Below are 22376 nucleotides of genomic sequence, written 5' to 3'. Positions count from 1 at the left end.
TCTGTGTGTGCCCCAGTAGGCTACTTCACCTTTTTTGCCTTTACTTTTACATATTTCACTTTACCCCACAGTTACTTATCCCATTTAATATTTCTGCACCCTTCATTTGTAATTTAAACTGTTTGGCCACTTTATGCATTCCATCCTAGGACCCCCAATATAGATTTTTAAAACATTTACGTATCTTAAGATCTCTGATTGCCTTTTTTTTTTTTTTTTGGCATTGTCTGGCTTTGACAAGTGCATAGTATCCTAACTTGAAGAACCCCTTGCATTTCACCTCCTGCACTCACCCCACCAAGCCTCTGCCAGTCACTGATATTTTTACCATCTCCCTAATTTTATTTTTATCAGAATGCCATGTGACGGGAACCACGAAGGCTCATCTGCGTCGTCATCATCTGGTCTCACCAACTCGCCACCCATTGAAGGGCCTTCTGGTCGCTTCACTTTTTCCAAATATGAATAAACCTACTATAGACCTAAGTTCTCTAATCTTCTGGATAAATACACCAGTGAGGCTTAAACTCTGTTCAGCTGTGTAAGAAGTGGACCTGCCTTCCAAGCGGGCTGGTCTGTTTGGTCTTTAGCTCAGTAGTGAGTGAGCACTCCTGCTGCCCGTGCTAGCTTTCCCTGCAGTTGCTGGGCATTGGCTGTGTTAGTGTGTGCACAGTGGGATGCTGTAGCTACTGTTAGTCTGCAGACCCCTGAGCATGCATGGCCCTGGGTGTCTTTTCACATTATTATCCTGCCATGCTCAGGTTGGAATCCAGGGCATTTTTCTTTTGCCCCTTTGCCATTAGTATGATTTGGTGCCTTTCCTGATCTTTTGGACATCTTCAGTCCAGTTGCTGTTTTCTTCTTATTCAGTTGTAAGTGCTGTTTTTAGTATATGTGTGGCCATAGCAACCATTTAGCTGCTTGGGTCTAAGTCCCAGACCATACTAGTCTTTTCAGTATCTTAGTGGTGTCTCGGACAGACAGGTTTTCTACTTCATGACACTCTTGCTTCTGTGGGTCGTGTTTTTCTTCTGTGGGTCGTGTTTTTAGTGCTGCAAGGTTCATAATCGAACTCAGGGTCACCCAGATGTTTCTTTTATTTGAGCTCCCTTCATAGTTCTTCACTTTTCATGTGAGACTCTGGTCTGTTGTGAATTAACTTCTGTGAAGAGTTTGAGGCTCTGATTATTTTCTGTGTGGGTGTCCGGTTGGTTTGGTGTGGACAGTCGCCTTTGCTCCTCTGTCAGACATCATTTGGTAGTATTTATGTGGCTCTCTTTCTGGGCCCCCTGTTTTGTTCCGTTGAGCGATGTGATTTTTCTTTTGCTAGTACAATGCTGTTTTAACAGTGTATTAGCCTTTATTGGGCTTCTGTCTTTTTAAATTAATTTATATATGTGTCCATATATGTGTGTGAGAGGGAAGGGAGAGAGGAGTGAGTATTTGTGTGGCGGTGCTTGCAACCCTGCACTTGTGCAGAGGCCTGAGGGGATATTGGGTGTCCTGATCTCACCTTGTTCCTTTAAGACAGGGCCTCTCCCTGTGCCTGGAGCTTGGCTGGGGCCAGTACACCCTGTGGCCCGGCTACCTTTGCCTTACTTTGCCTCCGCTGTCATTGGCATTGCCGGAGTGTATTGTCATGCCTGGCTTTTTCTGTGAGTCCTTGTGGATTCAAACTTTAAACTCGCATGACAAACTCTTACCCACTGACCCATCTTCTCTTTATGTGTTTTACTTTACAATTTTGTACACTCTTCCCCATGCCTGTGTGCTGGGAGGCCAGAGGACACCTTATGGGTGTCAGTCTTCTTTCCACCATGGGTTCTAAGGATGAAACTCAGGCCATCAGGTTTGATGGCAGAGGGCTGTCGTCCCAGCCCCTCTTTGTTTACTTTTATGTTATGACTCAGTCCATCTTTCTCCTCATCCTGTGGCTGGGCCTCAGTCTTCACCATGGGTTGCCTTTCTCTCTGCCTATAAGAACTGAAGTCTGAAAGACCATCCTACTCCCAGACATCCCAAGGGCGAGTGAGGCTCAGGGGACTGCCTCTCCCCAGCCTCTCTGGGAAGTCATCGTTGGTGACTTGAGGTTGCCTGCACCCTTCCTTTAAGGACCCCGCATATAATCCCATTCTGTAAGGTCTTGGTGAGGATTGCAAGGATTGCTTTCTCCACATACCAGCTGTGGTTTGCATTGTAGCTGTGGGACCACATTTGAGTCCCATTCCTGTTATTAGAACAGAACATCGAAGGCTGTGGCTGTTCTTGCTGTTATAGTGGGACTGCATCACAATCCTCTTCCTATTACTATAACAGAACATCAGAAGGAAAGAGCTTATCTAAGCAGGTGGTTCTGGAGGCTGCAAAATCTAAAAGCATAACACCTGTACTGCCGGCCTTCTGCTGAGGGCTTCTGCTCAACTCATGGTTGAAAGCAGAGGGAAAACAGGTGTGTGACCGCACAAGAAGGCACTCATCATTCATGAAGGCGCTCTTCCTGTCGTGTTTGTCTCCTGTTAGACCCTAACTCCCAGAACTGCTGTATTGTGAGAACAAACTGGTTAGCCTATAGCAGACTATCACATAGTCCGTGATAGTGTCTAAAAGAGGATATCCAGGAGGATAGGAAGTGAGGTCATGTGACAGCATGAGAAGGAATGGAAGTCTCCCCGGTGACTTGACAAGGCCGAAGTATGAGACAGTACAAGGATTGGAGATCAGACATCTGTGGTTCCTCTAACTTTTAGGAAATGTAGCCCCAGAATCCTTTAGTGTGAGTCTAATGATATTACTTCAAGGTATGCAAATCCCTTGTGGTGGGGACTTGCCCCTAGAGGACCAGGGTTGGATGTGCACCAGGGTATGTGTCATCCTGAAACAGGGCTGAAGAACTGCAGCGCTGTCCATAGGCTCAACCATCTTCCAGAAACTTCAGAACTAGAAAATGGAGCCTATCTATCTTGACGGCCTGTAATGGTCCCTCATCTCTCTTGGGATTTTTTTCTTGTTACTGGTCCTGTGGCGAGAAACCCTTTAGGTTTAGAAATGGCCTATACTTGAGATTCTTCTGTCATTTTCTGACCATGAGCCTCCTTGATTTTTCTTACTTAAACAGGTTAGTGAGGTGAAAGAATGTGGTGAGGGCTAGAGACAGTAAGAGAAGTGGGTTGCTGCCACATGCACCTGTGGTCTGTAGCCAGCCTGCTTCAGGCTGCTCTGATGCCTGTCTAGTTGTCTTTCTCTGGCCCAGAACAGATGTGATGCTGTCCATGGGGCCTCTAGGCCCCTCCTCCTGTCCTGACCACAGGCTGCTAAATGGAAGTCCTGTGTTAAGCCAGCTGCTGTGGAGGATGATGACTGGTCCCCAGGCCCTAGTGCTGGGCTCGGTGTCCTTGGATAGGGAAGCCAGGGTCTCCAGGGACCTCTCCCAGTCTCAGGGCTCAGCTGGCAGGAGCTTGCCTGCTGACACCAGGGCAATTAGGGCGTAATCTTCTCTAAATGGTGCCCAATTCTGGCTAAATCCCTTCTGCCCAGGCATGAATCCCCAGTTTTCTAAAAGCAGCTTAACATTTGGATGCTGCCCAGAGCAGCTGGGGTTCTCAGTTGGCAATGGAATGGCCCATGTGGATTCACACAGGCCTCACAGGGAGTGGAGGGGGACCAACAAAGACAAAGACCAATGACAACCCCTGTGGCCCTGTGCTGTTTTGGGGTGCCTCCAGGGCCTCTGGTCTTAATGATCATCACAGTTGTAAGCAAAGGGCTCCTTGGGGAAAGGGAGCTGTGTGAGCTGCCTCAGCTTCTTGCTGATGATGTGTCTTTGGAGAGGCCTGGGTTTGGTGGAGCACCTACCGTGTGATGGCTGAGAAATGCTGGGCTGTGGGGTTGGGCAGAGGTAGGTAGGTGGTCATTGTGCCCACACGGCCTCTGACTTCCTGGAAACCCTTACTCTTTCTCTCCAGGGCCTTGCTGCAAAGACAGAGATGGATTTTGATAATAAAAATAAAAATCCTGGTGATGCCCTGAGTTGAATTGCTTGGCCTTTCTGAGCCCTAGTTTGCTTACCTATGAGATGCAGCGGTAAAGGTCCTTTTGTATAAGGCACCTGATAAAACCCCTTTCCTCTTTTGCTGTCTCTGGGGAGCCCACATTGCCTACTCAGGAAATGTTCTTTAAACAGTGGAAGTCCATTGGAAGTCCTCCTTAGAATGGGTGTGAACAATTGGCTGGAGTTGGTGTGGGGTAGGGTCTCCCATGATGTCTCTGCGGACCCTTTAAGGGAGTTGGCAGGTCTGTGTGCCCAGATCTGCCTACATACGAGATCATGTCAGACTTTTAAGTATTCCAAAGCTCAGACCACACCCAGGGTGATTAAATTCTCATTAGTATTGATGCTTCTGAAAGAATCCTTGGGATCTAAGTGAGACTCATGCCCTGTATCAGAAACTTACCAACATTATTCACTGATATGATTGGTCCATGGATTCTAGGTCTGATCAAGAGACCTTTGAACTCCTCTTTGGAGTATGCATGAGCCTGGGATGTGCCTGGTAGAAATGAGGGAGACCTGGGAGAGGGCTAGTCTGGGAGCTGCTCCTCAGTCAGTGGTGGGGGTAGGAATGAGGAGATGCCCCTCTCCCAGGGCCAGCTGATCCAGGCCAGCCCACTCTGTATCTCGGACTTGCCATCTCCATCTGTCGCAGAGCTGTGCCCTCACATCTATCACGGATTTGTTACCTGTATCCTTCCTGAGTTTCTTCTGCCTGTTACACACAGGCATCCATGCCCTCCATTTCTGCACCTGCTGAGAGGAAGCTCAGACCTCTTGCCATTGTAGTGCACTAGGCAGATTGCCCTGTCTTGCAAGGTCAGTTGTCCTGCCTCACCATATATAGTTGGGATGCTCCTGCCTCGCTTCCTGCAGTGGTTGAGGGTAGTGTTGGCTTAGAGGACATGTTATCCTGGGATTGCTGCTGGACTTTCCCTCTCTGCATAAGCAGGTCTAGTCCTCCCTGCTGACCGTAGGACCAATCCTATGTCCTGACCAATGCTCAGAAGCTCCTCAGAGGTTCCCATGAGGACGATAGAGGATAGATAGGGCTTCTTCCAGGAATGTGCAGGGTCTTTGGGCAGGAGCACTAATATGCAGGTCCCCTTCCTGGAGGAGGCTTGAGGCTAAGTACTTCTTTACAGAACTGCCTGACTCTCCATACTGGGCCAAGACAGTGGTTATTGCTCTTTCCAGGAGAAGTGATATCAAGTTCCTTTTGGACCTCTGTTGACACTCAGTGTTCTGATGTGTGGCCTGATTGAAATACTGGGGGGAAGGCAGAGGGCTCTTTCCAGCCATCCAGAAAGTTCTTTCTTCATATGGGAGCGTGGTGGGCCTTCCTTAGAGGCTGCCAGGAAACTCTGCCACTCACTGTTGGGACTAGTGCAAATTACTGTGAGGGAGAACTGAGCTCTCTTTTCATTTTTATTTTTTTAAAAGATTTATTTTATTATGTATACAGCATTCTGCCTGCATGTATGCCTGAAGCCCAGAAGAGGCATGGTTATGAACCACTATGTGGTTGCTGGGAATTGAACTCAAGACCTCTGGAAGAAGCAGTCAGTGCTCTCGATCTCTGTGCCATCTCTTCAACCCCTGAGTTCTGTCTTAAACCAGGCTGTATTTTTAGGGCAGCTTTTGACCCCAAAGGGTTCTGTTCTGTAGTGAGCTGCTATAGTTTCATTATGAAGGTTTATTTTATTGATACTGAGGAGATAGTGGTTAAGAGCAGTGGTTGCATTTCCAGTTTTAATTCATCTAACATGGAAACTCCCAACAGTTTATAGCTTCAATCCCAGGAGATTCGATGCCCTTTTCTGGCCTCTGAGGTCATCAGGTACACATGTGATACACAGACATGCCTGCAGACAAAGCACCCATACACACCAAATAAATAAAAATTTTAAAACTATTTCATTTTAAAATCATGTGTTTCTAACTGGAAAGTGGTGGCACATTGCCTTTAATTCCAGTACTCAGGAGGCAGAGGCAGAGGCAGGCAGATCTCTGTGAGTTTGAGGACAGCCTGTGTTTACAGAGCAGATTCCAGGCCTGCTAGGGCTACACAGAGAAACCCTATCTCAAAAATAAATAAGTAAATAAATAAATAAATAAGTAAATAGTGTGAGAGCTTGTGTGTGTGTGTGTGTGTGTGTGTGTGTGTGTGTGTGTGTGTGTGTGTGTTATGCTTGGCTATGTACATGCAACCATAGGTACCCATGGAGACCAAAAGAGAATGTTGAATCCTCTAGAGCTGGAGTTAGAGGCAGGTGTGAGCTGCTTCATGCGGTGCTAGGGACAGAACCCAGCTTCTTTGCCATCTCTCCAGCCCTAGTTCTCATTTTTTAAATTGAGACACATGATGGTATACACAGTAACTACTGCTCACTCTCATGAGGGTCGGTCCACACTCAGTTCCTTCTGCTCTCTGCAGTACCGGAGGACTGCTCAGAGTGTGGTTCCTCTCAGCCCCCTTGGTGCTGTAAGTTGGGGTGCGCAGCAGCCTGTGTGGACCGGCACCAGGCTTCTTGGTGATGTTTACATGTGTTCATCTTCCTCCTTTCCCTCCACATGCGTGGACAGGCTGCCAGTGAAGAGGTGCCTTCACTTCCTGCCTTGTTGCCTCTTACCCTGTGTCTCGGAAGGCAGGGCTAGGTGTCAAGAGGGAACTGATGGAATTGATTTTCTGTGGAAAGTAGGGTGAGACTTGGGACTTGTTTTACGTCATCTGAAGTAGGCCTCCCCACTGCTAAGTCCAGTCTTCCCAGATCCAGGCCACCCCACCCCACAGAGCAGGTGTGATGGATGTTTCCTAGTCCCCAGATGATTCTGTGAAACAAGCAGGAGTTAGTCAGGATGTGTGGCCTCTGGCTCTGAGACTCGGACTTTTTGCTTTTTTTGTCTGACCCTCTTGGGGAAACTTGTTTGGAGACACGGGTTCTCAGAGTTGTTTTCTTAGTTCCAGAAGGAAATAATGTTCCTGTAAGAAGCCAGTGAGCTCTGTCAGGGCAAAATGAAGGGCGGTGACCCTGGAGATCATAGCTTTCTTCTTTGGGACCATTCTTGCTTACCTTTTAATGACTGTCGTCATTGTCTTCTGGGCCTTCAACAGAGCTGGAACAAGCCTGTGCTTATAGCCTGAGTTGTCGTCCAAGGCTGATGGCATTGATGTGACTGGGGGTCGGGAGGAAATACCTCCAACATAGCAAACCCAATGAAGAAGCCTCAGAGTCTGCTCCTGACAGTGTCTAGAGAGCCCCGCCTCCCACTGCGCTGTTGTGCCCACCTGTGTCCTGTGCTGCCTTGGACACTCCCACAGGCCTAAGGCCTTCCTGTCAGCTCTGTCTTCTAACTCCATGTGGTTCTACATGGGGCTCTCCCTGAGATTCTTTCTGCTGATACTGTGAGCTGTCTGCATCTGTCTATGGTGTGTGTTGGTGTACATTATGTACTGTAAACCTGAAGTCCTTTGGTACCATTACCCCTGTCCAGTCTGTTCTTTTTGAGATGAGGATCTTTTATTGGGTGGCCTTGAACTAGAAAACCTTCTGTCCTATCTCCCAAGTGCTAGGATTATAGGTGTGCACCACCATGCCTGGTTCTGTGCTGTTTTTAGGATAGAGTTTCACTGTTAGTTGTGGCTGGCCTGCAGCTGGTCGTATCCACCAGATTGGCCCCAGACTCTCAAGAGATCTCTGCTTCCCAAGTGCTGGGATATTAAAGCCCTGCACCACTATGCCTAGCTAGGTCTATGTTCTTATGTCAGATTTTTGTTGAAAGTACATTTATGGAAATGGGATCTTTCATCTTGTCTGTGATGCCACTGTTTCAGTAATCAACTGAACTCCATGGAGTGGATTCAGATTTAGGTATGTTGGGCTTGAGATTTTATTAACCTTTAAAGTATAATTCCATAGTGAACAGACATGCAGATGCATGCATGTGTTGGCTCCCTTTGTGTTTACACCCAGGAGTTGGTATGTCCACTGCTCTATGCTCTAGTGGGCCACGTGTGTGTTCTAGTAACACTTTAGATACTTTGTCCCTGTTGTTGGGTTATTCTTTTTTTATTTATAAAATTATGTTTACATTTATGTATACATGTGTGGGTGCCTCACAGGAACGCAAACATGTATGTGCATGTGTGGAGGCTGGAAGACAAGTTGGGAGTTGGTGTTCTTCTATCATCAAACTCAGGTCATCAGGGTTAGTGGCCCCCTAATACTGTTATTCTTAATAGCCTCAAAGGAGAATCAACACATATGTTTGTCACATGATCAGTGGATAAACATGTGGTCTCTCTGTGCCATAGATAATATACAGCCATAAAAATAGAGGACTGAGGGCTAGAGAGATGGCTCAGCAGTTAAGAGCACTAGCTGTTCTTCCAGAGGTCTGAGTTCAATTCCCAGCAACCACTGGTGGCTCACAACCATCTGTAATGGGATCCCATGCCCTCTTCTGGTGTGTCTGAAGACAACTATAGTGTATTCATATACATAAAATAAATGAATATTTAAAAAAATTTTTTTTAAAAATAGAGGACTGATTAAAGCTTATAAGATGCATAAACCAGAAAAAAACCTGTTGTACTGAGTGAAAAAACACTAAGACCAATAGAGTATGAGTTACATGAAATGTCCAGAACAGACAAATTTATAGGAACAGAAAATATTTTTTTTTGATTGTCTGACTCTGGGAAAGTAGAACTGGAAAGTTATAGTTAATGAGAACAGGGTTTCTTTCTGAAGAGGGATGTTAGTGTAAGGTTAATGATAATTGTCATACAACTGTAAATGTACCCTCCAAAAAAAAAAATCACTGAATTCAATCTCACTGAATCCAAAAGATGGGTATTCATAGATGGGCTGTATCTTTACAGTGTGTGGCGTGTGTGGTTCCTGAGGATGTAGCTCAGATGGTAGAGTGCTTTCTCTAGTGCACACAACCCTAGTTCCATCCACAGTACCATGTCAGTCAGGATTAGTGCGCAGCGCCAGCAGCCAGGAGGCGGAAACAGGAGCATTAGGAAACCCAGAGTCCTACTTGGCTGCATAGTAGATTCAAGGCCAGTCTGGAATGCAGGACACCTGGACTCAATAAAACAGAAACAAATTAATGGACAGGGAGAATATTACTAATATTTACTAATATTACTAATATTTAGCTTTTCTTGTTACTGTGTTTATAATTTTTACTGAATAAGTGTCATTTTTACTCAAACTGTCATCTGTGGAGTATGTGCTTTGAGGTAAAGGTTAGTGTAATTTTTTAAATTATGTATTCCTAACTGAACAATCTACTTTGAAGATTTTTTTAATTTATTTATCTTTTGATTCATTCAGGGGAATCCCTTTTTCAATCCCTTTAATTAGTTTATGTGAGGCAGTCGATATCCTGATGTGTGGCTTCTTGGCCCATCTTGTTCCTTAGCACTCGCTGAATTCACACTTTGCTTATCCCACATTTGAGTTCAGGCCATGCTCTTCTGTTACTGAAGAGTTTATAAAGCAGATCCTGTGTATTGGGTTTGCTGAGTTGTGACTTCTGTGAGCATCGTGGGATTGGTCTCTGAGCACCTGCTATCTGGAAGGGAAGATCTGTTGTGATCCTGTCAGTGCCTGTTGTGATCCTGTCAGTGCCCTAATTAAGTGGAGCCCAGGGAGTCTGACTCCTGGGCCCAAGTCCTACTGTGTGGCTTACCTACTCAACTCTCAATGGCTGCAGTTGCCACTGTACAGTCAGTGCTCAGCTCCTGAGTCTGGGTGCGCATTTGTCAGACTGCTGCGCAGTAGTCATTACTGGGTAAGAAGACAGGCAGAGCTAACATGACTGCTTTGTTTGGTTTCCTGTGTCCATCTGGGTGAGGCTTTGGCTTGCTACTTTGTTCGGAGTCAAGGAGCAGCTCTTTTTATCATCAGTGTTTATTTTTAGTGGCAGCTCTTCCCCTGCACAGTCCTTCTGATAGGATGCATGTTCTGAGTGTTGATAAGATGTTTCTATTTTTTATTTACTGTTTCCTGTTGTTTGGTTCTGTATGCCTTTCCTAATACAGACTAATTAAGAGATTATTTTTCTTTTTTGTATGTTTGGGTACATGCTGGCATAGTTTTCTGTTGCATTTATTTTTTAGGAATTTTAGACTTATAAAATCATGAAAACTATATTTTGTTCTTCGCTGCACACAGACATGCTAGCACTGTCTTCCTGTTTCAGATCACTCTTACACCATTTATAGCTCTTTCAGATAGTTTTCCTTACAAACGGCTGTTATGTTGTCCTGATGGAGAGGTCCCTGATAGTTCCTCTACCTACTTGACAATTTTACCTGGTGTATATTAGCCTCTTCCAGTCAGCATAGGTTTAATCAAACTTTGATTATAGATTTAATCTCTTAATGCTGTAAGTTCTTTAGCTCTAAATGAATGGTGTTGAGCTTGCATTTCTGTCAGCTTAATATCCAGAGCACCATCTTGAATTTAATAAGATTTGATGTCATTTGGTCCTGTGGAATCCTGGTAATGCATGATGACTCTGAGCAGCCACATAGAGCTGCACAGGATGTAGCAGCCATTGGCTTGTATATGTGAATGGGTGGTGAATCCTTGAGACCCCAATACTGTACAAGTTTCACCTTTGGTGCCCATCAGAGACCAGGCATGGTAAAAGCCTTTAGTAAAGGTTGATAGGATGTATGTACCAGCCTGGAGGCATTTTTGTTTGTTTGTTTGCTTGATTTTGGTTTTTCGAGACAGGGTTTCTCTGTACAGCCCTGGCTGTCCTGGAACTTACTCTGTAGACAAGGCTGGCCTCGAACTCAGAAATCCACCTGCCTCTGCCTCCCAAGTGCTAGGATTAAAGGTGTGTGCTACCACAGCCTGGTTGCTTGTAGGCAATTTTAACAGGCCTAGATAGAAAGACTGGTACTGTGATGGGCCCGCCCTTGTGTCCCCTTTCTCTCCGGGTGGGGGTGGGGCAGAGGAGAGCATACCTTCTTTGCTTTTGTGCAGCCCTCACCAGGAACCAAACAGCATCCCTGTTTCAGCAGGTGGTAGAAGGGGCCCTGCCCAGCAGGCGTGCCAGGATGGGCAGCTGGTACAGCTTAGGGATTCCTGGGATTCCAAGCCTAGCCTGATGCAGGCGTGGTGGCCTTTTTGGGACAAGTGTGGAACCCACATTCTGTGGGTAGGTGGTGCTGGATCAGCTCAGACAAAGGGTTGGAGGATCATGACTTTGTTGTGGAATCTGCTTCCTGGAACAAGCCTTGTCTCCTTAGATTGTAGAGGCCCGCTCCCCTGTCAAGCCTTGTGCCTGCTGCCATCACATGATCAAACTGGTTTAGGAAGTATTCTTTGGGATAGCCCTGCCTGGAGGACTCTTTCCGGCTTGTCAGTATAGGCCTTCTCCAGGAACCCATGCCCCTGTGGATAGTGTGTGCCAGGCAGAGGGCTTGAGTTCAGTTCTGGCTACACCTCTTCTCAGGCCCTCCATGTGTTCTGTGGTTTGAAGGGTCAGTCTGTACTGCTTGTACAGATGAGTAGCTCTTATAGTAAGATGTCCACATTACTATCTGGATAGTGGTGAGTGGTTGGGGCTTTCCTTTGTAAGTGAGGAAACTTTCCATAGGCATTGGCAGGGAGCCAAGCTGCCCTTCTGGGTGACTTAGAGCAGGAACCTTGTGGGCTCCATAGAACCTGGCCAACTGTGAGGAAAGCTGGAAAGGGGTAGGCACTAATTTGGGCTGATCCTCTAAGTTCTCATCCTTTTCATTAGTAGGCTGGTTGTGGATAACCTTGGCTTGGTACCCATGTTCTTTCAACACAGGACTGGACATCCTCACACCCAGCCTTGGGAATTAGCCTTGTAGCCCAGTTTTCAGACAGTCTTAGCAAGGAGTACTCATAAAATTCTGACCAGCTGCCTGTTTCCCACTCTTTACCAAGCACAGGATTGGGAATGTACCCTTGCCTGGATAAACTTAGGTTTTCTACAACAAATCATGGGAAGGAATGCTTGAGAGTTGGTCAGGGTTGTTGGTACACCCAGGTGGCAGTGGGAAGCTTTGCAGGTGTTCTGGCCATGGGAGGATGGGACTGCTGCCTAGTCTGGGTTTCAGCAAACCCTTTCTCTGGGAAACAACCTGATGTTGCAATAAGATTTTATTGGTACCAGCCCATTAGATGGCCTTCAGTGCCTTGAAACTTCTGGAGGTATCCAATAGTTAGGGCCACAGAGATCCTATTTTTAAAATCATAGGGAGAGCCTGCCAGGCCAGTGTCTCTGCTGCTGCTTCTGACTCTGGCTCTCAGCTTCTGTTCTTTGTATTGAGAACCCGAGCAACTGTGGTGGGCTGGGCCGACTCCTGGCCTGCACCGTGCTGCCCTCATTCTGTATCACTGGGACTGGGTGGGAGCACTCAGTGTGCAGACAGTGGTCCAGGGATGAGTTCTTTGCTCTGTCTTGAGTCAGACATGATGTTTCCATCTGGGCCACCAGGAAAGGCAGAAGAAAACAATGATTCCCTGAATTTGTGTTTGAAGGCTTCTGTTATTGAGGACTGAGTGGGGCTCAAGGGGCTGAAGAGGCTGCTTCTACTCTGATGAGGGAATTCTTGATTCTAAATCCTCTCAGCAGCAAGCTTAGGCTGAAAGGTATTCTTAACTCAGGCTGAAGTCATTGTTAACCCAGGTTATAGGGGAGGAAGCTGAGGGACACTAGTCTGTGCCCAACATGGTCCCCAGTTTGCACTTTTGGAGCACATTTCAGAGGTGGATCAACTGAGCAGCATATGATGTTAGTTGTCCTTCCTGAGATGGTGTTGGGCATGGGTGGTGGTCGGTTTGTGTGCTCCCACATGCACCCAGGCCTGGCCTCTCTTGCTGTGCTGTCTGCCTTTTAGGAGTGGAGGAATAAAGACACACTTTTAGATGTGACCCCCCCCCAAGCCCTGTCCCATCAGTCCCCCTCAGTGTTATACATCCCACAATGCTACCAGACCAAGCACCTGTGCTAAAACGCCAAGCTCTGCTTTGCCTCAATTTTTGTGTGCAAAGTAGGTGCTTGTGCAGCCCCGGCCCCTCCCCCACCCCATGGCACCATGAAATGGTCTAATGCTTAGAGCATTCCTGGTTTATGGCTGGTAGATTCCATGGATAGCAGGCATTGAGCCCTTGTCATAGACACAAGGCTGTGCCGTACTGCCTCACCTGCCCCAACCTCCTTCCAGGGGTATAGCTTCAGCTGCCCTTCCTGACCAGACTTTTGTCCTCCTCACCCCTAACTCTCAGCCCCAATTCCATTGCTCATGCAGTTCCCTCCCCTGAGGCACTCTTCACCATGCTTGGTTTTCAGATTTGCCCCTTAGGGCTGCTATGATTTTTCTTCTAACCAGGGCTTCTCTTCTCCCATCCTAGCTAAGGATGATCCAGCTGCTGAAGTCATGATTGGCCTGGTTCCTTGTAGGCACAGAGGATTGCACCATAGCTGCATGGGTGTGGCCGACCTTGAAGCCAGCGTCCCAGGGGGCTGTGTGTTGGCCAGAAGCAATCATGGGCTGTATTCCTCTTGTAGGCGCCTGACTGGCCATGACCTCATGCTCCAGCTTTCCTGGCCCTGTTGGGTCTTGCTGAACCTGGGCAACTTCAGAGCAGTAGGCAGGACGTGGGTCAGGAGCCTGTGTTGAGGACATCACCAGAGCATTGCTCCTCCTCAAAGCACAGAGCATCTACCATCCTGTGGTTAAGGCTGGAGGAGAGCTGGTCTCCTTCCCTGTCTTCTTTCCTTGAGGCAGCTGTGGAAGTTTGTGGAAGGGTTAGGGTAGAGGATACATCTGCTGTTCAGGGGCTGGTTCTTGATACCAGGGTGGTGAAGGCTCCCATCTTCCGTAGTACCACCTGGGAGGCCTGCAGGATGAGCCAGGGAAATCTACAAACACAGCCACAGCTGTCCCCCACCAACATGCAGGTCAGGAACACCCTTCCAGGGAGCATTTACTCAAGGGAGGACAGAGGGAGCCTACAACCAATAGAACAGGAAGATGATACTGGGAACTGCAGGATTTAAGATAAAGGCTGTATAGGATTGGATGTAGTGGTGTCTGAAAAGATCAAAAGAAGTGTGCCCCAACAAGTATCCCCACCTCTCTGACCCCCAGCCTCATAGCCTGTAAGCTGGACATAGTGGCCACAGGGATGGGCTGTGTCTTGTAGGCTCACACTCTGCAGGTGAGGGCTAGAGCACTTCAGGAACACCCATGCAGTTTCCTTAGACAACCTCAGAGAGCTTCATGCATTGGGGTGTTCAGTGTAAGTTTTCATGTACGTGTATGTTCGTGAGACCATCAGCAAATCAAGGCTATGAGCTTGTCTCTGGTCTCTGCTGTTCCCTCTGAGTTCCTCTCACTACTCTCCCACCACATCTCCATTTTAGCGTGCAGTTTTAGACTTTTATGTAAGGGGGATTGAACAACCTGTCCCCCCACACACTGGACTTTCCACTAAGGTCTATTTATCTATGTTGATGTATCAGTAATTCTTTAAAAAAAAAGGGGGGGGGCTGGAGAGATGGCTCAGTAGTTAAGAGCACTGACTGCTCTTTCAGAGGTCCTGAATTCAATTCCCAGAAACCACATGGCGGCTCACAACCATCTGTAATGGGATCTGATGCCTTCTTCTGGTGTGTCTGAAGACAGCTATTTATTGGGAGTAGCACTTCATTATATGAATTACCATATTTAGTTTTTTTTTTATCATCTCTGTGTGTGTGCACGCGCGTGTACATGTTACAGTATATTAGAGGACAACTTTGTAGAACTGACTCTCATTCTTATTTATATGGGATCTGAAGACTGAACTCAGGTTAATAGACTTGAATGGCAAATGCTTTTTACTTGTAGAACAATCTCTCAGGCCCTGGATTTTAAAACAATGGAGAGCTGGGATTACAGATGCATACACTATCACATCTGGTCATTATGTAGCTTTGGGGATTTAAAACTGTGGCCTTACTCTTACATGGCCAGCATTGTAACCACCCAGCCCCCTTGTGGTTGTTTTTCTGCCAAGATGGGAATCTTCTCCATTGCCCTGGCTGTTCTCAAGTCCTGTGTGGCTGGGGTTACATGTGTTCATTGTTGACTACCTGTTCAGGGTTGTTGCTCAGCTCTGAAGTTTGTGTGTGTGTGTATGTGTGTCTGTCTGTGTGTCTGTCTGTCTGTATCTCTGTGTGTTATATGAGCCACTTTCACGTGTGCTGTTGGTTCAAAGGTTATCTTTCCCACAAAGCTTTTGTCAGGTCAATTGGTCAGTCTCTAAGCAGTGAAGTGAGTGCCTCTGGGTTATGGTAGCAGGTGGGGGTAGCCCTGCTCTTTCAGGGTCATTTAGTCTTTTCCAGGTCCTTTAAATTGCTATATGACCTTTAGAATGAACTGGCCATTTTCTACGAAAAGCTGCTGGAACTTTGGCATTGTAAAGAGGTGATATATAGGCTCCTAGAAACTGGTACACACTCCATGGTTGCTCTCTCAGGTTTATTAGGCTTTGTTTTATTTTATTTCATTTTCTTCATTTGGGCCCTCATTTTGGCTGCTTTTCAGAGTTGGTTAATCCTTTCTGATGCAGTGTGTCCTCAGTTGGCCCCTGCTTTCCCTTTTCCTGCTGGGAACTTCTGTGTCCTCTGTTTGCTCTGTGCTTCTGATTGAGGGATTGGGTCCTGGCCCGAGTCTCAGCCTGTGTGCCCTTCTGCTCAGGGCTGTGTGCTGTCTGCTGATGAGCAGCTCTTCCTTGGTCTTCACCATGGAACTTACCTGTTGGCAGCTGATGTGTTTTCCTGAACGTGTTCTGAGTTTTGTTCGAGGGTGTAGTGGCTTGGAAATGGGTTACTCCTTTCACGGTCTGTCTTTACACTTTGCTGTGCTCTGCTAGAGCAGCATGTAATCCAGGCTGCTTCTGCCAGGCCCCGGACATGCTCTCCCTGAGCATGTGAACCGGGGGTCCCTCTTGGTGCTGGGAACAAGCTTGTTTTCAGATTTCATGTCAGGGCTTGTCCCTACTCTCCTCTCCTGAACTTTCCCATGGCTTCCTTAACCCTAACCTGACTGTCCTCAGTGGAGACTCATCTGGTCTCACTCTGCCTCGGTCCTGTTGTATGCCATGCCCCAAAGCTCCTCTGAAGGCATGAAGGCTGTCAACTTCCTCAGACCACAGATCAACGCCTGTTACATAACCACGTTTAAAACTACTTGTGTATGTGTGTGCCTGGCATACATATGCCATATGCGCACATGGAAGCATAGGACAGCTTTTGGGAGCCAGCTCTTCCTACCACATGGGTCTCGAGTTCACACTTAGGCTGTAAGGCTTGATGGCAGATGCTTTTACATGCTGAGTGACCTCAGCAGCCTTGTTCCAGCACATTGTTCCTGCACTTTCCAGGTTTTAGTTTCCCACTCTGCAGTAGAGTCTTCCTGTGACTGCATCATCTCCGATGGAGGTAGATGCCTCCATCGCAGTGTGTTTGAAGAGCTGCCCAGGACTGCTTCTGTGCCCCAGGCTGGTAGCTTGGGTGGAGGAAGTCAGGGCCCAAGTTGGCAGGCCTAGGCATGAACACTGTGTCATAGTGCTTAGCCATCACATCTGGGGAAAACTTCCGAGGTGTCCTTGTCCCAACTCCCAAGTTGACAGGTGTGTCCCATGGAGCCACAGGTGCTGGACTCTTCAGTACAGTCCTGGAGCCCCTGGATGGGGCCAGCTTGGGGTTTGATTTCCTTTGTTTGTCTTATGGTGGACAGGCAGCGTGGGACAAGTGCTATGTAGGTAGCAATTTGTGGCTTGACCCTTCCCTAGGATCAGAGTGAAGGCAGACAGACTAGAAATCACAAAGCTGAGCTGCTTTGATTTGCACAGAGTGGATGGGGACTGGAAGCAAATGGGCAGGACCTCCTGGGTGACTTGGGTAGCCATGGTCTAATGCAAGTGTGGCCCTGTGAGCCCTAGGCTACCCCTCCACACATGCTCCAGTGCCAGCCCTAGTGCTACTGGACTGTGTGGTCCTTGGGCCCATTGGGAGGCCTTCCTACAGTCGCTTGGGACACAGCATATTGCCTCAGACCAGGCCCTGCTTCATTCTGCCAATTCCCTGACAGAACGAAAAGACATTGCTTTCAGCATTTACATGTGTTAGAAACTTCTCAGCTCAGTGACATCCCTGTACAATGTGGCTTTGTATTTTTTTGCTCATTGTTTTCTTGGTCTGAATTCTTATATTTGGAAGTAATAAATGAAAAAAAAATCCCTTTTTCTTTTAAAACTAGTTAAAGCCATCATTTTCTTGTTCTTGAGTTCTTAATATTGTTTGTTTGTTTGTTTTTTTCTTTTTCGAGACAGCGTTTTTCTGTGTAGCCCTGGCTATCCTGGAACTCACTCTGTAGACTAGGCTGGCCTCGAACTCAGAAATCCACCTGCCTCTGCCTCCCAAGTGCTGGGATTACAGGCATGTGCCACCACTGCCCGGCTAATATTGTTTTCTGTCATGATCCACGGATCCTACAAAGAGTCAGGGAAGGAAGGCCCAGCCCTCAGAGGACATATGATGGAGGCCAGGCCACCAGGGCCCCAGGGTCTGGATAGAGCACAGCTACTGACCTCGATGTGACGGCCATGGCGTGGTGGCTGAGGCCAGCACTTTTTGCTAGTTGGTCTACTTGGTAGGTTTTCTTCCCGCATCCCAGGGCCTCACACACTTGCTCCTCACCGGTGTCTGAAACTCACAGGCACATGCATCTCTACTCACCCTGAGGTAGCCACTTTAGCTAATTGTTACTGTGCCCTGTCCTTAGGGCTGGGGGTACCGGTTGCCCAGCCCCAGTTTGTCCCAGAACAAATGATGATTTAATATCAGGTAGCAGGATAGGTCAGCTCCTCAACCTTGTGCCTACTGGTTCGCACACCTCCCAAAGTCTTAATTTTAAAATCTGGACTGTATCTTGGGTGTGCTCTGTGGTTGTTCCATATTAGCTTGTCTACGCTCAAAGTATAGACCAATTATTCCTGGTCCTGGTCACTTTCCAGCTGGTATACACCCTCAGGCCTCAAACTCAGTTCTTTACAGAGAGTTCTGTGTATGTTTGTAGCCTTATGTTTTCCATGTTCCTTCCTATCATAGCACATACTATTCCTAAGATTAGTATGGTTTCACTGTAGAGAAATATGTGCCTGGCATGTGCATTGCAGTATGTATTTTAACACATACACAACATAGAACTGCCTGCCAGGCCCAGGGCCTTTGTGTTCCTTGTGGTCTTGGGTCTCCATTGCTTTGCAGCCCCAGGACACCCATTGCATAAATGTCTTATCTCTCCATGCAGGCATTTGGCCAAGCACACACAAACCACAAGAAGGTGGCTGCTGATGGGGAGAGCCGGGAGGAGAGCCTGATCCAGGAGTCAGCCTCCAAGGAGCAGTACTACGTGCGGAAAGTGCTGGAGCTGCAGACAGAGCTGAAGCAGCTGCGCAACGTCCTTACCAACACTCAGTCTGAGAATGAGCGCCTCACGTCTGTGGCCCAGGAGCTAAAAGAGGTAAGTGGATGGGGTGACATCGGTCACTGTGACAGTGAGCTCCCTGAGGCTGCATCTTGCTCCTGTGGTGTCTCAGGTGAACACAAACAGTTCTGTACCTGAACTGTGCCCACCTCAGTGGTGTCATGAGTCCTCTGAGCAGGCCCTGACCAGCATAGTGGTCGCTCCTTCCGTCATGGGGTCAGGCCTAGTGTCCACAGGATGCTTTGTTATTGGCTGACTGCTTGAAGAATGGTTTTGGGCTTTTTGTCTGTTTGTTTTTTGTCTCACAGGGCTTGACTATGTGTGAATGGTAGGCCACACTGTGTGCGAGGAGGAGTATCAAGGTAGAGTGATTGATGCTGCCTGAGTAACGAGTGGCCGACTTGTGATGTCGGAGCCACAGACACAGAGATCAGCCAAGAGCCACAGAGAGAGAAGAATCTGTGGAACTCTGAGGAGGGAGGTTGAGGACCCATCACTAAAAGTCTCCATGTGAGCTAGACTCCTGGGGAGGTCTACCTGTCCATGGTCTTAGGGTTAGACTCAGGATCCTTCAGGTTTGGGATAACACTGGCTTTAGCCCTCACTTGCTTTAGGCCTAGACAAAGCCTTGTTTTCAGTCTCTGAAATCCTCTGTAGGAGATCCTGTGTCCCTTCACTGCCCATCTTCCAAGCTCTCTGCACCCCCTCCTAGTTGTGGAAGCCCACTCTCTGCAGCCTATGTTCTCCCAGGGAAGTCAGCAGAGCACAGGCCATGAAGGTGTGCTGTAGTCAGTCAGGGCCCTGGAGGACAACTGTCTCCACAGGGCAACTGTCTCCCAAACAGGAAGTCACAAGGGAGGCAAATGGGAGAGGCTGTTAGGAGAAAGGTAGTAGGAAAGGTCATAAGGAATCACCACAGGCCCGCAAGACCAAATCCAACTGTGGGGCCACTGCTATGCCAGGAGACGACAGCAGAGGACAACCAGGCCTAAGAATGCTGTGAGAACACAACCTCTGCCCTAGAAAGCTGTGCAGATGGCAAAGGCTCAAGGGCTGCCTATGGCTGGGCTGCAGGGGTCTCGACAGACCTGCAAACTTAAGAGGGGAACACTTTAAAGCAAATGCAGCTCAGGGGCATGTAGGGAAACTCAGGATTTCCTCCTAAAACATAAACAGGAACAACAGGAACTGCTCCCCACCCCAGACCTGCCTGTCTTCCATTCACTGACCTCATTTCCAGCCTTCTAGGTTGCCTAGCGGCTGAATTTGGGAGACAGTCCTGCACTGGCCTTTCAGGAAGGAGGGGTAGACAGATGGATTGTCCCTGGGGCTGCTTCTCTTCCTCAGTGACAGCCCCTCCTCCACCCTCACCAGAGCCACACTTGTGGGAGGAAATGAGATCATGCACTGGGCTCCGAGTGGGAGCTGCCTTTCCCCACCCCCTATTCAGACCCCACACCAGGGGAAGTGACTACTCTCTGCTGTTGACATCCCTGGGTCAGAGTCCTTGGGCCTGCCATGCAGAGGCTCGACTACAGCACACTCTCATGGCCTGTGCGATGGCTAAAGCCAGTGTTAACTTTACAACACCAGGCAACCTCACCTGTGTCAGACGGATCTCATGTCTTAGACCCTGTCATCCTAAGGACTCTCTCAGTGTTCTGTCACATGAAGAAACTGAGGCTTATTTTGTAGAACAATTTTAGGGTTCTGATTGTGATCTCTGTGCTGTGTAGACCTCAGTCAGTGTTTGTCTTGTTAGCATTATTCCTGGTAGATAGATGGGCATTCAAGGAGTGGCTGGTTGCAGACCTGACACTGTTTCTCAGATGGATGACTGAGGCCCTTTAGTCCCAGTAGAGGACAGGAATGTTCCCTTAGGGGATGAATGGATGAGTATCCTGTGTGGAAAGGTTGGGAGCTCAAGAGACCAGAGAAAAGGACTGACAGTCCTCTAACACAGTGGCTTCTTAGGGCAGGTGGTTGTCACACCCTTCATACTGGTGAGCAACTTGAGGTTGGGTCCAGGTGAAGGAGGTGGTTAGGACCTCAGGTGGGTGGTGGCTCTGAGTCCCTATGCCCACTGCTTGCCTCTGGGGTGGTCATCTACACAAAGCAGAGCCTGTGCCCTGCACTCTGGGCTGACATCAGACACTCACCCTGGGAGGAGATGCTCTTCTGAGAGAAAACTAAACCCCTGTGGCTAGTTGGAGCCTGCTGGAGCTCTCAGGAGCTGGGCATGTGATGGGCGGAGGTGGTAGGCAGCAGGCCAGCTGAACCTCTATGCTAAACCTGATAGCTGGGGTTGGAAGCAGTCTCCATAGAAAGAGTGTGTTTGACTCCTGTCCTTTCAGCAGAGAGGGAGCAGTTAACCTGTCATGTGATGTCACCTTGCCAGCGCACAACTTACGTATGCGTACTGTCTTTCTCTTTGTTTGTCTTTCCACAAGGACACCCATCCACAGGCCCATGCAGGCCTGTGCACTCTACCAAAGGGAAACTCTTTTTGGCGAGATCCTGGGTCTAGCAGTGGTGGAAGAATAGAACTCCTAGAGAGCCTCGGAGGGTCAGGTCGACAGAGGCAGAGGACTCACAGCATATGTGGGCGCTGCTGTAGGGATACTACTCCTGTGTGCTCTCAAGCTCCTGTACTGTCCTTCTGCCTTCAGTCACATAAGCTGCACTCTGTCCTAGCCATGTGGAAACTACCATTATGTGTCTTACCATTGCCTGCTAGGTCTCTAACTGCTACCACATAAGACCACAGAGTAAGGGAGGGCTCGGACCTTGCCCTGAGGGCTCTGGCCACATGAACCCACTTTGTACATGTTAGAGTATTTTCTTCATGACAAGCATTTTTAAAATTTATTTATTTATTATATGTAAGTACACTGTAGCTCTCTTCAGACACACCAGAAGAGGGCATCCAATCGCATTACAGATGGTTGTGAGTCACCAATTGGTTGCTGGGGTTTGAACTCAGGACCTTTGGAAGAGCAGTCAGTGTTCTTAACCGCTGAGCCATCTCTCCAGCCTCATGACAAGCGTTTTTAAGTTGGCTGAGAGAGGGCAGGAATTGGGATGGTTTCTGGCAGAGAGAGCATTTAGCAGTTCATCCAGGTGTGGTGCAGAGAGCCTGGGTGTGCTGCTTCTATCTGTAGAGCGCCCCAGACCTTCAGGAGGAGTCTGTGCTCCTGCCTCCATTGTAGCTGTGCTTGGAGCTGTTTCGCTTCATCTCAGCAAGTCTTCCTCACCTTCTCCCCTGGTGATGCTCTGTCACCCTTTGGCCTTCTCTTACTTTTCCTGTGGCATCTGTTTCTTCTGGTGTTAGTTCCGTAGTCAATGAGAAGGCTGTGCCTGTCTTCATGGATTATGAACTAAGTCTTAGTTCTGAGTGCTAAGCATTTATTGTAGTGCCTGCCACATGCCACTCTCTTCTTTCTGTTGTGTTCTTCCTCCTCCCCCCAACCCCCCACCTTTCCTGGGTTCCTCTATGTAGCCTAACTGCCCTGGAACTCACTCTGTAAACCAGGCTGGCCTCGAACCTACTTAGATCTGCCTGCCTCTGCCTTCCAAGTGCTGGAACTAAAGATGTGTGCCACTACATGGCAGTGTGGCTGCTGCGGCTATGGTTGTGGTGGCGGTGGTGCTGTTACTGTTGCTGCTGCTGCTCCTCCTCCTCTTCCCCCCTCCCCCTCCCTCTTCCTCCCCCTCCCCCTCCGTTCCCCCTGCTCCTTTTTCATTTGTGTGGTATTATTTTGTTTCATTGATCAACATTACTGCTTT

The 22376-nt window shown here is 48.1% G+C and overlaps 1 protein-coding gene across 2 annotated transcripts in view; it reads left to right on the top strand.

Annotated features, from left to right (window-relative positions):
* Bicd2 (BICD cargo adaptor 2) overlaps positions 1–22376 on the top strand; it is a 43496-nt gene that overhangs the window by 7631 nt on the left and 13489 nt on the right. For both annotated transcript variants that reach the window (XM_052156836.1, XM_052156835.1), the window contains exon 2: positions 18414–18626. In XM_052156836.1, the coding sequence (XP_052012796.1) occupies positions 18414–18626 (213 nt within the window). The remainder of the gene's footprint in view (positions 1–18413; positions 18627–22376) is intronic.

The sequence above is a fragment of the Apodemus sylvaticus genome, chromosome 14 (genome assembly GCF_947179515.1).
Source record: "Apodemus sylvaticus chromosome 14, mApoSyl1.1, whole genome shotgun sequence".
In the NCBI taxonomy this organism is placed as follows: domain Eukaryota; kingdom Metazoa; phylum Chordata; class Mammalia; order Rodentia; family Muridae; genus Apodemus; species Apodemus sylvaticus.
This window is presented reverse-complemented; position numbering and strand designations above follow the sequence as displayed.